This window comes from Narcine bancroftii, chromosome 1 (assembly GCF_036971445.1).
Source record: "Narcine bancroftii isolate sNarBan1 chromosome 1, sNarBan1.hap1, whole genome shotgun sequence".
Classification (NCBI taxonomy): domain Eukaryota; kingdom Metazoa; phylum Chordata; class Chondrichthyes; order Torpediniformes; family Narcinidae; genus Narcine; species Narcine bancroftii.
In genome coordinates, this window is record NC_091469.1 from 205,001,740 (window position 1) to 205,018,922 (window position 17,183).

A 17,183-nucleotide genomic window follows, 5' to 3' on the forward strand; every position below is an offset into this window, starting at 1 on the left:
TCCAGGTGGTCTTAAGGCTGTCCCTCTGCTGAAAAAGGGTGTTTGTAATGACAAGTCGCTGTTCTGCGCAGAGCTCCAACAGGAGGCGCCCATTGTCGTTGCACTTGCCGACGCCATGCTTGCCCAGGATTCCTGGCCAGGTTTCTGAGTCTTTGCCGACACGAGCGTTGAAGTCGCCCAGGATGACAACCTTGTCGGCTGTAGGGGTACGTTGGATGAGGTTGCGCAGGTCGGTGTAGAACTTGTTCCGCCTGGAGGGTTCCGCCTGGAGGGTTGGAGCATAGACACTGATGAGGGTGATGTGACGCTTGTTTTGAAGTGGGAGTCGCATGGACATGATTCGGTCCGAGAGGCCTGTCGGAAGGTTTTCGAGTTTGGAGGCAATGAAGCTCTTGACCATGAAGCCTACACCAGATAGGCGTCGTTCATCCGAAGGCTTGCCAGACCAGTAGAGTGTGTAGCCCGCGCCGCGTTCTTGGAGGCTGCCTACATCTGCCAGGCGGACTTCACTGAGAGCGGCTATGTCGATGTCAAGTCTGAGGAGTTCATGTGCAATGAGGGCAGACCGACGTTCAGGTCGGTGGCTGTCAGCCTTGTCTAGCATGGTTCTGATGTTCCAGCATGCTAGCTTGAGTTTGTGAGCATCTTTTGAGGGGGAGGACGTGGAGGGGGAGGACGTGGACCTGTCCTCGGGCCTGCGCAAAGGAGCTTTTAGGTGGAGTGCAGTGCGCGCAGTACTGGCCCCACCCTTTACACCCATGGTTCGTGTGCCGTGGCCAAGCAAGCTGGGACGTGGCAGCGTGGTCCTTGGGTCGTAGGTTTTATATCGGAGTGGCCTTCTCCTATGCAGGTTTCTTACCCGGGCTGGAGGGGCCTGCCTCCCCTCCTAGGTCGGTCCATACTGCCCGGACCGGGGCCAGTAGCAACTGCATAAATGGCATCCTCAAGTGTGAACTCTTTCAGGTAATCTTGCATTCTTACTCCATTGTTGACTGCTTCAAGCACACAGTTCATAAAATTATTTTTATACTTGCTCTTCAGGGAGCATAAAATTCCTTGGTCACAAGGCTGTAAAATAGATGTCACACTGGGAGGCAAGTAAATGCTGAAAACTTTATTTTTCTCAAGAAGTTTGGCAGGGGGATGTGCAGAGCAGTTGTCCAGGAACAATAGAATTTTTACAGTTTTCTTCCAGTCCAGTTTGTCTACAATGAACTCATGCCGCTGGTATGAAGTGGTTATTGAACCAGTCAGAAAATATTTCTTGGGTTACCCTGTTTGCGTAATAATGCACAGGTAAATTAAGTACATCTTTCAGACATCTCAGACGTTGGCTTTTTCCAATGACTGCTAACTTCACCTTGTGTGTGCCTGCTGCATTGACTCATCCAAGAATAGTTAACCTTTCCTTAGCATCTTTAAAACCTGTTGGTGCTGTGTCATCTGCTATTGTTAAAATTTTTCTTGGTATGTAGCGCCAGTCCAAAGCTGTTTCATCAGCATTGTAAATTTGTTCAGGAGAAAGGTATTCATCAGAAAAGATCTTGGCAAATTCTTCCATGTAATTTTTCGCAGCTTCATAATCTGCAGAAGCTTTTTCACCACAGATTTTCAGATATTTTACACCATGACGCTTCTTAAATTTGTGCAGCCAACCTTCTGAACATTGACACTCTCCTTCAATGTTCAATTCTTTATGATACATTCCAGCTTGTTTCATTACCAACAAGCCAATCAGCGGCACATGTTCCCTTCTTCATTGTCGAATCCATTCTATCATCACACGGTCACTATCTTCACTTTTCATTCTATGTAGTGTTTTCCAATTTTTCATAAGTTTGTGATCATCACTGTTACAACAAAACTTCAGTAATTTGTCTTTCTGTTTCTTTAAGTCATACACAGTGCAAGCTCCAACACCATATTCTTCAGTGAGCCGCCGCACAGACACACCACGATCAAGTTTCTGTAGTAACTCCACTTTCTGCCTTATTGATAATGAAAAATTTTTCCTTTTCTTTTTCTCGCTGTTATCCATTGAGGTTTCTGCAATTCTTTTTGACATTTTTTTATATACAAAGTCTCAAGAAACAATACAAAGACAGCGAACAGCAAATGGACGTCTTCTCTCAACGACTGCTGAGCCACAACTGATGGTAAGTGACGGGCTACCTTTCAAGTGTTGCCACATCATACCTCTGTGAGTTGGATCACCAAACAAGTGCTCCAAAAAAAGTATGGATTTTAGGACTTTCCAGATTTTAGATGTCCAGATAAAGGATCATGTACCTGTACTGTGCACAGAATACAACTTATATGAATCTTCACCAGGCTCTGGTACTTAAAGTTAAATTGGTACTTCTCAGGAAGGTTCTTGTTGGTTTCGAAGAGAAATTTGTTGCTCGTTGGACACACACAAACTGATTTCCTCCATTCAATAGCTTGCCAAAGAAACTTGTTCAATCATGGGTGTTCCACATAACCTCTTCTTCCAGGTCACTACAGAGTTCCTCTTTTTTCCTTTATTTCAGGAGAAACCCTCTAGGCAGCCATTTCCTCTTGTAAGGACTACAAGGGTTTTCAACAGGCTAAACTCAGAACTCACAACCCATCTTCAAAATGGGGTTTTTCAACAAGCCTGCCAGCTTACCATTTTGCAGCCTCAACTGCTACTATAGAGAAATCATCTATTTGTTTATTTTCTCTCTCTGCTTGTAAAAACCACACAACTTCTTGCAGGGCTCCAAACCCAATCTTTGAAAGATCTTATCAGTACTTGAGCCTGGACTTTGTTCCATTTGCACCTCCTTTTGAAGTTCTTTCTAAAGCAGTTCCATTGTCTCTGCAAAGTCATTGGTGATTCAATGCCTCATTTCAGTATCTTTTGTTACTCGGTTTGTGAAGTGACCTACACTAAACCCCCACAATCTATCTATTTTAAAGACATATTTATCAATAACCATAATAATACAACATGTAATACAACTTTATGATTCCTGCAGCTGTCTGCCATCTCACTACAGATTTGCTCATCCAATTTTCACTGACTATTGGGCAATCCATAATACAACCCAATGAGTGTGGTCAATCTATTCCCATTCCTCAGCTCTTCCCAGATAGCTTCAGTGGATAACCCCTCTGGTCCATCCTGTCTGAGCACAGCTGTGATATTTTCCCTGATGAGCAATGCCACTCCTCCCCTTTCATCCCTTCCATTCTATCTAGTCTGAAACAACAAAAATAAAAGTGCAGATGCAGTTTTACAATACTTCAAAGAGTGCAGGGTATTGTATTACAAAGAATAAAGCCAGTTAAAGAGAAAAGTAGAGTTAAATAGAGCAAGGGCATTATCTTTTATCAAAAAGATGTCGTTAAGAGTCTGAAAAAAGCTGGAAAGAAACTGTCCGAGTCTAGAGATTTGTTTTACAAGTTCAATTAGGGGGAAAAAGTCACAGGGTTGTATACGATATCATGAAGTACTATGACAGAGTATATAAGAGGTGTTTGGGAGATAAATTTGGGAGGTTTGTTAGAGCAGGTCACACATAAACACTTTAAAACACAGAATTTTTGCAGGAGTTTTGCAGAGTGCTCACAGACTCATAATGGACTGCTATTTGCAGAAAGAAACAATGTAGCAACATACAGCAGCAGGTTTGTCTGAAAAGAGTTTGCTGTCTGGAAGAGCATGTGATCTTTGCAGGCAGGGCTTTGCTCTCAGAGAGGGAGGGAATGAGAGAGAGGAGAGACAGAGACTTCAGTTCCAGAGGGACAAGCTGGCAAGCTTTGGAAGACTGCCTGGTCAAAGGAGAGGATTAGCTATCTGGTGTTTCCCTTGGAATAGGGGAAACAGAAAGGTACTCTGTGGTGACCTGAAAGAAAAAGGTTATTATCTGGAGAACCCTGAAATGGGCAAGTTTCATCAGCAAGACACTGGAGTGGCTGTCCTGGAACAAGAAAATTCTCTCTCTGAAAACCAACAAGAACCCTCCTGAGTGGAAACCTGTTAAGCACCAAAGTCTGGTGAACTTTATTAATGCTAACTTCTGTTTACTGTACAAGAATTGCCTGCAACCAGAGAGATTGGACTGTGAACCAAAGAACTTTTCTAAACTTATTCTAAACACACATTAGATACACCTGCGCTTAGAATGGGGTGGGGGGGGGGTGGGCGGAATTAAGTAGGTTAAGTAAGTCAATAGAGAAGTTAAAGTTTGAATCTGTTTTCATGTTCAAAGATAATTAAAAACAACTTTTGTTTAAGTAACCCTTTGTATTGGTACTAATCTGTTGCTCCTGGGTTTTGGGGTCCTCTGAACTCATAACAGTACTCTGATAATAAATCTAAACTTTGAAATATCTTCTGTCCAACAGAAGGAGGGAGAAGAGTGTGACTGGGGTGAGATGGGTTCTTTTGTATAATGAGCTCAAAATTTATACTTGGATTCCCATCTTTAATTGCTTCATTTTGAAAATGTCACCCGCCTCAGCATGTATTGATGCCCCTCAAACAGTTTTTGCTCCTTGTTCAATAACTGTGTTCCTCCTATGTGGGAGCATTTTCAAAACCACTTCTGTCCCTTCTCCCTTTCAAAAACAGCAATCCTCATAGCACCAGTGAAAGTATCAGACAAGTTAAAGCAGACAGAGTTCAAATTCCATCTTGGAAGCTGTGAAACTTAAATTTAGCTCAATTGAAATTATTTTTAAAAACCTAATTATTAGCTACGATGACCACAAAACCACTTGACTATTCTAAAAATAGGAGAGGAAACCTGCCACTGTTACCTAGTCTGGCAGGAAGTGACTACAGACCCATCAATTTTTTATTATTTGGTTCATTCAAGGAACATGGGCATTGCAAGCTGAGCCCAGCATTTGACTATCTTTGAGAAGGTGCTGGGGAGTTGTCTTATTAAACCTTTACAGTCCTTGAGGTGTCCACCATGCAGGTAGGGAGGGAATTCCAGGGTTTTGACCCAGTTACAGTGAAGGAACGGGAGATATTTTCATGTCAGGATGGTGTGTGGCTTGGAGGGCAACTTCCTGGAGATAATGACCCTGTGTATTTGGTGCCCTTATCCTTCTTGCTGGTTGTGGGTTTGAAAGGTACTGTCTTAGGCATCTTGGTGATTTGATGCAGTGCATCCTATAGGTCGTACAAACTGTTGCTACTGGACAACAGTAGTGGATGGAGTCTCTATTAAGTAGACTCATATGTGCTGTATGCTGTCCTGCCTCTTGAGTGCCGTGGGAAGCTACACCCATCCAGACAAATGGAGGGTGCTCCATCACACTTCTGATGAGCTTTGCAAATGGGACAGGTTTTGGGAAGTTGTGTTTATGGCTGAAGGATTCCTTGTCTCTGACCTGCTTCTGAAATTACATGGTGTATACTCTAGTTCTACTCTACTTCAGTCTCCAGTCAGAGCCCTCAGGATATTGACAGTGGGAGTTTTGGAGTGATGGTAATGCTCATGGCTGACACTGTAACCCACACAATTGCCAAGGGAAATTAAGAGTTTGTAGCAGCTACTATGGTAGATGCTACTAAATAAAGGCAAACACACACAAAGATAGTCAACTCAAGACTGGTTTATTGCAGACATACGCAGACCTTTTATTCCCTGCCTGTTAATGAGCTCGTTAGTGAACAGCTGCTGGTCCATAGGATCAGCAGGTTAAAGCTATGAGCCATTAATGCCCCGCGCCTTTAGGCAGCGGCTTCATCTGATCCACTCACTGTACTTTGGCGCCCAGCACCGCCAGCCCGCGATGTGTCAGGAAGTCTGTGAACTGACAGTGGCGGTTTGCAGTACCGTGCTGTGTGCTCGCTACATCAGCCCCCTCCCCCAGAATTGTCACTGTAACTTAAGATGCCAGATACGCTTGACTTAGGTGGACGTCCACGTCGCCTGGGTTGAGGGCATTGAACTAGTGAAGTAGGGTATGTATGGGCGGGTTTAAGTCTGTCCACACTGAATAGCTGCGGATGCACTCCGATGTCTAATGTACATACCACTCCATCTCTCTTAATCACACAAAATGGTCCTTCATATGGTTTTAGTAATGGTGCCCCTGGAACCTGTCTTCATATGAATACAAATTCAGTGTTTAATAGTGATTGGGGCACTTGTTGCCTAGGTTTGCTATGCCAGTTGGTAGAGGATGGTTTGCTGTTTGCAATACCCTTGCGGAGTTGTTGCAGGATGTCCATGTCTGAATTGCTTGTGAAGTGAATATCTCCTGGAACCATTAGGGCCGTACCATTCATCAATTCTGCAGACGATGCAGACAGATCTTCTTTTGGAGCTGTTCGTACTCCTAGTAGAACCCAAGGTAGTTCATCGACCCAGTTGGGGCCAGAGAGTCGGGCCTTCAGTGAAGATTTAAGTTGTCAATGGAAACGTTCCACCAGGCCATTGGACTGCGGATAGTACGCTGTAGTGTGGTGCAACTGTGTACCACAAAAACGAGCCAAGGAATCCCATAATGCCGAAGTGAACTGAAGTTATGTATGTAGGCACTCCAAATCTAGCAATCCAATTTAAGATGAATGCTCTAGTCTAGCACATGCCTCAGTATCACTGACTGGTAATGGAATGGCCTCTGGCCAGCCTGTGAAGCAGTCTACTACCATGAGAACATACCTCATGTCCTGTGATACTGGTAATGGTCCAACCAGATCCAAGTGCATATGCTCAATTCTTTTGCGTATTGTCAGGAAAGGCTGCAGGGGTGCCTTGGTGTGGTGTTGAATTTTCACAGATTGGCAGGATATACACATTCGTGCCCATTGCGCGACGTCTCTTTTCAGCCCATGCCACATGTACTTGTTTGACATTATTTTGACTGAAGTCCTGATGGATGGGTGTGATAGATTGTGAATGTCATCAAAAAGACACTGTCTCCAAGATAATGGGACCAATGGTTGAGGATAGCCCAACGATACATCACAAAGGAGTTCTGGACTACCTTGTTGTGGTGTCACCTGTTGAATGTCGAGTCCAGTAATAGCTGTACTGTATGCCTGTATATCTGGATCCATGGATTGTGCTGCAGCCAGATCAGCAATGTTGACTCCACCTTGAATATGGCACACACTTGATCTAGAGAGCACATCTGTGACCAGATTGTCCTTTCCCGAAATATGACATATGTCTGTAGTAAACTCCGAAATGTAGGACAAATGTCGTTGTTGTCTTGCCGACCAAGGATCTGTGACTTTGCTAAAGGCAAAAACGAGCGGTTTATGGTCTGTGAATATGGTGAAATATCGACCTTCCAAGATATAATGAAAGTGCCTTTAGCCAGATAAAGTGCTAATAGTTCTCGATCAAAGGCGCTATACTTCATTTCCGCTGGTCTTAGATGACAACTAAAGCAGGGCAAGGAGCTGATAATGGCCATTAACATATTGTTCCAGAACTGCACCGACAGCGGTTCCCGAGGCATCTGTGCTAAGTGTCAAAGCAGCTTCAGGATTTGGATGCGCAAGCATTGCTGCTTTGGCTAATGCCTCTTTAGTGGACATAAATGCGGCCTCTGCCTCTGCGGTCCAGGTAATGTTTTTGTTTGGAGCAGAGATTATGTCAAACAGGGATCGCAGGATGTCAGCAATCCTGGGAATAAATCTGTGATAAAATTTATCATTTCCAAAAATTTCTGTAGAATGGAAAATGTACGGATGTCATCTACCTTGCCTGATAACTGAGATATGCCGTGTGCTATAATTTTATGCTCAAAGAATTCTATGGTTGACTTGTCAGATTGACATTTGTCAAGGTTAATTGTCAGACCAAAGTCTTGGAGCCATTGGAAAAGGTGGCGCAAATGCAGGCAGTGATCTTGTTCATTTTTACTTGCTACAAGGATGTCATCCAAGTAAATAAATGCAAAGTCTAAATCTCTGCCTTGAGCGTCCATAAGCCAGTGAAAAGTTTGCGCAGCATTCTTTAAGCCAAATGGCATTCTAAGGAATTAAAAAAGACAGTCGGTATCTGATGATATCCCTTAACCAAATCAATCTTTGAAAATAGGCGGCAATGATGCAGATGGGCAGTGAAATCCTGTATCTGTGGAATTGGGTATCTGTCAGGTGTAGTGACATCATTAAGCCTACAGTAGTCGCCTTAGGGTCTCCATCCGCCTGTCTTCTTGGGTACCATATGCAAAGGTGAGGCCCAAGGGCTGTTTCAGTGTCAGATGATACCCAATTCTTCCATTGCTTTAAATTCTGCCTTTGCTTGCCGCAATTTATCAGGCGCCAGACGACAAGCCCTGGCATGGACTGGTGGGCCTGATGTGTCTATGTAATAAGACACATCATGGGTCGTTCTTGAGGCATTGAAGTTAGGGGTGAGAATATAGGGAAATTCATTGCGTAGAGCAGTATATGCGTCTTTGTGTAATGTATGTACTCCAAGCTGTGAAACTCTCCCCTTGATGCACGCCAATGGATATGTCTGAAAGGTGGTGGCATAAACTAATTTTCTGCTTTTTACATCTACCAAAAAATCGTAGGAATGTAAAAAATCCGCACCCAAAATGGGTTGAACGACAGAAGCAAGGACACAATTCCAATGGAACGTGGTTCCACCTATTCCGATTGCGACTCGTCTAGTGCCGAAACTTGGAAAGGCAGCTCCATTCGCCGCTCACAGGGTCAAGTGGCGTTTTTTATGCGTCCTTTCAAAATAGGTCAGCGGGAACAAACTAAGTTCAGCACCTGTATCTACAAGAAATTTGCGCTTACCCGCATCGTCCTGAAGATACAATAGGCCTGTATGTATGCTATCTGCTGACTCTCTCGTTTCCAAATTTCTTTTTGTAGTAGGTACATGACTGGATGCACTTATGGACATTTTATCCCCAGTGGCGATGGTAAAAACACCACTCTCAATGTACATTAGCACATTCCTCTTTCTTGGATTGGACTGTAGATACAGGAGGCTGGTAGGATGCGGGAGATGCTTCTGCTGCAAAACCTGGATGTATTCGGGCAGACTCTTGTGTAGGAGTACGATAGAGCCTGTCAGCCTCTCGAGCTACATCATGGGAATGGTGGAAATCCATGTTACCAATGGGTATGGTAATGTGAGCTGGAAGTTTTGTCAGAAATAAGGTTTCGAAAAGCAGACAATGGGAATGACCATCTGACAACGCCAGCATCTCATTCATCAGGTCTGATGGATTCTTGTCACCTAGGCCTTCCATGTTTAAAAGACACATGCCACGCTCATGCCTAGTAAGTTCCAATGTGTCAAGAAGAAACTGGTGGAACCTGGTGTACTGGTCTTCTGGCGGAGGATGAGCAATAAATTCGCTTACTCGCGATGCAGTGGCCGCGTCGAATGTACTCACGACATGCCAAAATCTTGTGTCTTCCGCCGCTAATACCCAGAAGACGAAACTGGGTTTCAGCTTGAAGAAGCCAAATTCGAGGCTGATGTGTCCAGAAAGGAGGTAAATGAAGCCCAACTGCATTAACTGTCATGGCGGCACCGGCAGTTGTTGCTGTTGAAATGTCCTCCTTTTCCATAACGATTCAAATTCGTTGAATCATCACGTCAGGGTCACCAATTTGTAGCAGATACTACGGTAGATGCTACTAAATAAAGGCAAACACTCACAAAGGTAGTCAACTCAAGACTGGTTTATTGCAGACATACACAGACCTCTTATTCCCTGCCTGTTAATGAACTCGTTAGTGAACAGGTGCTGGTCCTGTGGACCAGCAGGTTAAAGCTACGAGCCATTAGCGCCCTGCACCTTTAGGCAGGGGCTTCATCTGATTGCTATACTTTGGCGCCCAGCACTGCCAGCCCGCAATGTGTCAGGTAAGTAGGTAAGTCTGTGAATTGACGGTGGTAGTTCGCAATACCGCGCTGTGCGCCTGCTACAAGTTGGCAATAACAACTGGCTTTCGGAAAAGAGAAAGAGCATTTAACCAAATTATTGCCACTTTTTGAGTAAAATAAACTGGATAAAATGGAGCGAGGGTACTAGAAGATGTCTGATAAGGTACCACCTCAAAGTGTGCCATGGATAAAACCAAAATCACAGTCAAGGTGGCAACATATAGGTGAGGAAAGATTGCCTGGCTAACCTGAAACATAAAAGGTCTTTCTCGAGTTGACAAGATGCGTCAAGGGCTGTGGCACAGGAACTAGTGCTGGGGCCTCAGCTTTACATCATATATACAACTTAATTAAAACTAATAAATAAAACTGCTACATTCATAACCTACTTTCTCAAGAATCCTGTATCATTTTTCCTTTTTTTTGTTTTGTTTACTTTATTTTTTTTCACTTGCCCACAAGCACCTGATTGAGCAGTACCACACAAAAATTGAAATGCTATTATTTAAAATCATAAATTATGTCAAAGAATTTCTTTCTTGATTTAAATCAAAGACTGCAATTGAGAAAGTTCAATGCATAAAAATTGCTATTTCCACCTACTATCCAAGTTCAAATTAATCTTTTTATGTTTATCTAAACCAGCAAAGAGGCATGGGGAGGCATGGCTGGCCTTGGGCAGGGAAAATCTGTTGCCCATCATTCATTGTTCATAATGAGATAGTGATCGTCAGCTGTTGTTTTCTGATGGAAACCAAAGTATCTTTCCACAATGACTAGTTAAGTATTTAAAATGACAGACTACCACCGATCATTTGCTCTCAGTCAGTAGAATAGATTATCATTTGACTCGGACTGCCTAAATAACTTCATATTCCTCTTTACACAAGAGCATACAAATCTCTCTCTTTGAAGTCAAGGCATTGTCTTAAAGGCTTAGGAGTTATTGCCCTAGTGTCCAATATTTTCCCTTCAAGCAGCATCGCAAGAACAGATATTCTTGTTATTATCCTTTTGTTATACAGGTACACCCGAACTTTTGATCATAATTGGAACCGAAGGATCGGTCGTATCTCAAAATGGATGCAAGTCAGAATTTTTTCCCATGCGCATGAAGGAGTCAAGTCTTAAAGCAAACTTTTTAATATTGACAAACTATAACAGGGATACAGGGCATGTCAGAGTCAAAATGCACACACTTACTTTGTTAGTCGGCGTCCCGGGGTCCATAAGCTGGGTGTGGCCATCTTGATTCCTGTGCGAATCTTCAGTTGGTGCATGTGCGGTGGGTTCACATATTGGGAGTTCGCTTGGCGTGTGTGCGAGAGTTAAGGGCATGAATTTAGTATCATTTGGGCGCTTAACTCTTGCGCACACACCAACCGAACTCCAATACATGAACCCACTGTGCATGCACCAACCGAAGACTCGCGCACAGGAATTGAGATGGCTGTGCCCAGCCTATGGGCCCCGGGAAGCCAACTAACAAAGAACACATATTTTGGCTCTGATATGCCCTGTATCCCTGTTATAGTTTGTCAAATACAATATAAACAGCATAAATTTTATATGTTCGCAAAAAGGGGAGTACCTGTACACGAGTACCTGTACACTATAAAATTAACACATTGTACATAAAACACTTCGCCTTAAATGTGTGATCCTTGTGAAACTACTAGTGTCAGCTTTATTTTGCTCTTTTGGTCAAAGATTTCGATTTGCACAATTTCACCCCAACACATTTGGACTAGACTGGACTTGCAATTATAGTTTAGGGACTGCTCATTGAGCAAGTCTTGACCACACCCTTACCAAATCCAAAAGATGCATGTCACTGTTCCGGACATCTTTGCCAGGGCTTAGAAGAAGGCCAAAACACCTAAGGAAAGAACACATCCAGAAGTATTAATAAAGTTGTGGATACTTTCAAGACATTAGTTCCTGTTTACTAATATTCATTTCCATTGAAATACTGTATTTTCCAATAGAATGTTACATTAACAAAAGCATTTCTCTCATTAAATATATTTTAAAAATGAGTATATTTTTGAACAACCCTTCAGTAATGAGAAATTAAAGAAAACAGAATCAGGACATTTAATACTAATAATTAGAAAATGTGGTCAAAATTGAGATGTTAAAAGCAATAACAAATGGAACCAAGATCTTGGCAGTAAACAAGTATCCAAAAGGTTAACATGAAACAGTTACAGAAGGTGACATTGGAAACGAGACCATAAATATGGGATCTGTATTAGAGGTACCAGTGGGAAGATCAGATGAAAGATTTTAAGAGAAACTATTATTAAAAAAGGAAATGATATTTTCACAAAATGAAGACATCTTCAGGAATAAAAAGCAGGCTCATTGCACAGCACAGAAAAAGAGTGTCAGAACGAGTCTGGAAACAAATGTTATAATCACATTCAACTTTTACTAACACGTAGAAAACAAACAGGGGAGAACATTAAACAGTGCACAATTACTCATTCATGTAAGTGATGATACATTCATTCACCTCGGACATCAGTTAGGCTCTGACAATGGTAAACTTATATTCGACCCCACTATAAATATAGACTCTTATACATGCTCCCAGTTCCCTGATCAATGGGGGTGTGGCTCTACTGCAAGTATTGATCTATCGCAATACTATGGCTCAGCTTCAGTGTAATACACACCTTACCGTCGACCCTTCCAGTGACGTCCACAGTAGCAACCTGGCATGCAGCAGTGTTTGGGGCTGTTGCCATGCTATCCCATAGTGAGGTAAGGGGCAGGCCGGCAGGCATATATCCAGGGTGTACCTGGAATGACTTGTTTTTCTGGGCTATCGTTTGATACCAGGATGCTATTTCTTTACACAGGTGCCTGTGTTGGATCCCAATAATAATAGCCAGGAGGAGTCAGGACTAAAAGTTAGCCAATTTGATGTTTTCAAATAAAAGCTCCCAAAGCCCCTATGTCACGAGGTATTTTACTGTAAATGCAAGTTCCAGGGGTGATGCTGTCATTGTTTGTGAAACAGAATATATACGTTTCTTACTATTGTTTGATCAACAACATTCTACTTATACATTGTAACTTTGAATTCGATACGACTTATACATTGTAACTTTGAATTCGATATGACTTGTACATTGTAACTTTGAATTCGATACGACTTATACATTGTAACTTTGAATTCGATACGGCTTATACATTGTAACTTTGAATTCACTGAATATGCTTACTAAAGACATTATTAGAGTAGATACCACAGCTTAGGTTGCTATTTTAAAAAGTAAGAGGTCCATAACCAAGGCTGTGGCCCTGTTAAGTTGTAAAGTCCAGTGGTGATGCATAATAAGTGACAACTGTTCCTTGTTGGCGCTGGCCAATATCAGTGATGAGATTGGAGCAGTCTGTGTTGATGAGTGTTTTGCATCAAGAAGAGGTATAGCAGTTGAATGTGGCAATGAGGTAGTTGTTGTCCTGTGGTTTTTTTTTGGAGGGGTGATGGGATTGGAGAGCTAAAAAGATAGATTAGTCAGGGGCCACTCCGGAGGGGGAACCCCAGAAGGGAGTGGTCCCGGTCAGAGAGGGCGGCACATAGGAATCTTCACATCTACACGGTTTCCCTCACACAATATTCTCTGCAGAGGGCACACATGAAACACCAGCAGGGTAGTGTTGCCGAGCTTCTCCTCAGCCCTGAAAACCCGAGCTGAAGTTCTCTGCTCCGTGTACTCCAATCCCTCCAAATTGCCAGTCCCATGAGGGGCAAGTTCACCCCTCTATGGTAGGGGTGTGTAGCAGTGACTAAATAGCCCACCAAGGCACCAGTCACCATTGTGCTCGCTGGGAGGTGGTGCTCATGCATGCCCCCATCTGAGTCCCAACACCAACAATGTGCCACTGCGGCCGGCTATGTCGGCCCCATTCTCGGAGGAGCCTGACGCGGACCGCAGTCACCACCAGTGTGGTGCCATCATCGACCCCATTCAGGTGGTACCCGCCAGGCATTGTCAATCATCTGTTGGTCAAACAGACTACCTAGGGTGCTCGCTTCCCTTTGAAAGAGAAAGAAATTGGAGGAATAAAGTCCTAACCTGTTTAATCTTTCCCTGTAGCTCAACTCCTGAAGACCCAGCAGCATCCTAGTAAATCTTCCCTGCATTCTTTCAATCTTCCTGATGTCTTTCCTGTAGTTAGGCGACCCAAACTGCGCACAATATTTCAAATTTGGCCTCAATGTCTTAAACAATTCAACATATTTCCCCAACTCCTATTCTCAATACTTTGATTTATAAAAGGTAAGATGCCAAAAGCTTCCTTTACAGCCCTGTCCAGCTGCACCATTATCTTCAAGGAACAATGTTTCTGTATTCCCAGATCTCTTTGCTTCTCTGCATTCCTCAGTGCCCTACTATTTACTGTGTGTGCCTTACCTTGGTTTTCCCTTCCAAAATGGATCACCTCACACTTGTCTGCATTAAACTCCACATGCCATTTTTTGGCTCATTGATATAGACAACAAACAACAATGGTCTCAACACAGATCCCTGAGGCACACCACTAATCACAGGCCTCCAGGCAGCCATCAGTACCACTCTCTGCCTTCTCCCAAACAGTCAATTTCAAATCAAGTTTACAACCACTCCATTAATATTTAGTGTCTGAATCTTCTGAACTAATCTCCAATGTAAGACCTCGTCACAGTCTTTACTAAAGTCCATGTTGACAACATCCACAGCCTTTCCTTCATCTACCTCTTCGAAAAACTCCACAAGATTCATTAAACTCGACCTACCATGCACAAAGCCATGCTGTCTGTCCTTAATCAGCCCACGGCTGTCCAAATACCTATATATTCCATCTCTCAGAACACCTTCCAATAATTTACCCACTACTGATGTCAGGCTCACTGGCCTATAATTACTTGGTTTATTTTTGGAGCGTTCTTTAAACATAAGCTACCTTCCAAACCTCTGGCACCTCACCTGTGGCTAAGGACATTTTGAATCTATCTGCCAGGGCCCTTGGAATTTCTACACTAGTCTCCCTCAAGGTCTGAGGGGATGGAGGATTTATCTACCTTTATTTGCTGTAAGGCAGCAAGCACCTCCTACTCTTTAATCTCCATACATTCTCTTTCCTTTCTTATGCACTATGTCAATTTCCTGAGTAAATACTAATGCCAAAAAACTGTTTAAGATCTTCCCCCATTATATGAGGCTCCACACATAATTGACCACTCTGATCCTCTAAGGGACCAATTTTGTCCCTTCACAATCCTTTCACTCTTAATATACCTGTAGAAACCCTTCGGGTTTACCTTCACATTATCTGCCAGAGCAACCTCATGTCATCCTGATCTTGTTCTTGAGTATTTTCTTGCATTTTCTGTACCCTTCAAGTATCTCAATAGCTCCTTGTTGCCTACACTTGCTATACACCTCCCTCTTCTTCTTAATTAGATCCCCAATATCCCTTGAAAACCAGGGTTCCCTATGTCTGTTAACTTTGCCTTTAATCCTAACAGGAACATGCAAATTTAGAACTCTCAAAATTTCACCTTTGAAGGCCACCCACTTACTGTAAATATTCGTGTATAATGCGACCCCCCCACCCCATTTTTGAGGGGAAAAACTTTTACTCCCGTGTATAATATGACTCCCCTCCCCCGCCCGAGTCACGCTGCCAACTGGCGCTCGCCCGGCCGGCTGCCCATTGCGCTGCCAACTGGCGCTCGCCCGCCCGCCTGCCTGCAGAAAAAAAATAATTTAATTTTATGCTTGTGAATAATGCGACCTCCCATTTTTGAGGGGAAAAAGGAGGAATTTTTTTTTTTGCATTATACACAAATATTTACGGTACTTAACACACCCTTGCCAGAAAACAACATAACTCAATCCACTCCTCAAGATCCTTTCTCATTTCCACAAAATTTGCCTTCCTCTAATTGAGAACCAGACTAACCCTTTTCCATAGTTAACTTGAAGCTAATGACATTATGGTCACTGGACCCAAAATGTTCGTCTACCCCAGTGGTTCTCAACCTTTTTCTTTCCCCTCACATACCACTTTAAGTAATCCCTATGCCATAATTGCTCTGTGATTAGCAAGGGATTACTTAAGATCGTATGTGAGTGGGAAGAGAAGGTTGAGAATCACTGCTCTAGATCCAATTGTTACTGAAATATTTTGCTGAGAAAAATTGTCATTGGGCCATTTCCCTTGGAGTTATGAAACCAAGCACTTAACGAGTCAATTAGGTACGATTAAAACAGTGGTTTGCAAACTTTTTTTTTCCACCCACATACCAACTTAAGCAATTCCTTACTAATCACAGAGCACCCATGCCATAGGGAATACTTAAAGTGGTATGTGAGTGAAAAGAAAAAGTTTGAGTACCAGTGGTCTACACATACATCTGAACTATCTTGGTCCCTAAAAGGAGATCAAGTACTGCATCCTCTCTTGTTGGTACCTCTATATATTGATTTAGAAAACTTTCCAGAACACGTATGACAAACTCCAGGCCATCCACCCTTTCACAATATGGGAGTCCCAGTCAATATTTGGAAAGTTAAAATCTCCCACTATCACAGCAATCTTTTTCTTACATCAATCTGTAACAGATTTGCTCCTCTAATTCTGACTATTGGGCGGTCTATAATACAACCTTATCAGTGTGGGCACACCTTTTCCTTTATGGGAAACAAACACAGGGGAGAATATTAAACGGTACACAATTACTAATTCACATAAGCAATAAGATAGACATTTACCTCGGAAATCACCTCCGACAATGGTAAACCTATATTTGACCCTGCTCACACACGATAAACAGGGACTCTTATACACGCTCCTCGTCCCTTGATCAATGAGGGTGCAGCTCTACTGCAAGTATTGATCTATCACAATACTATGTCTCAGCTTCAGTGTAATGCATGTCTTACCCGTGACCTTTCCAGCAACCTCTGCAGTAGCAATCTGACATGGAGCGGCGTATGGGGCTTGGAGCATGAGGCAGAGAGAGCGAATGTGCTCTGTGCTGATGCTAAATATAGGACTAGTCTCTGCTGCTAGCCCAATAATGAATCGAGATGATTTAAATTAGCCAATGAATAATTAGTGGCCAGAATCCAACCTTGACTGATAGGTGACATGAGTTCTGTATAAATTTCAGACGGGGAGGACATGATCACCCGCAATACACCATTCTAGACAGGCAGGGAGGCCACGCTTCCTACATACAACTGGAAAATAAGTTGATGAAGGGACACAGTGGGGGTCTTGGATCAACGCAAGGATGTGTGGCCAGTTATGCTGAAGGTC

The 17,183-nt window shown here is 43.0% G+C and overlaps 1 protein-coding gene across 8 annotated transcripts in view; it reads right to left on the reverse strand.

Moving 5' to 3' along the window:
- The window catches only part of LOC138738452 (rab GTPase-activating protein 1), a 256,049-nt gene that overhangs the window by 159,712 nt on the left and 79,154 nt on the right, over window positions 1–17,183 (reverse strand). For all 8 annotated transcript variants that reach the window (XM_069888749.1, XM_069888718.1, XM_069888692.1 and 5 more), the window contains one exon: window positions 11,673–11,739. In XM_069888749.1, the coding sequence (XP_069744850.1) occupies window positions 11,673–11,739 (67 nt within the window). The remainder of the gene's footprint in view (window positions 1–11,672; window positions 11,740–17,183) is intronic.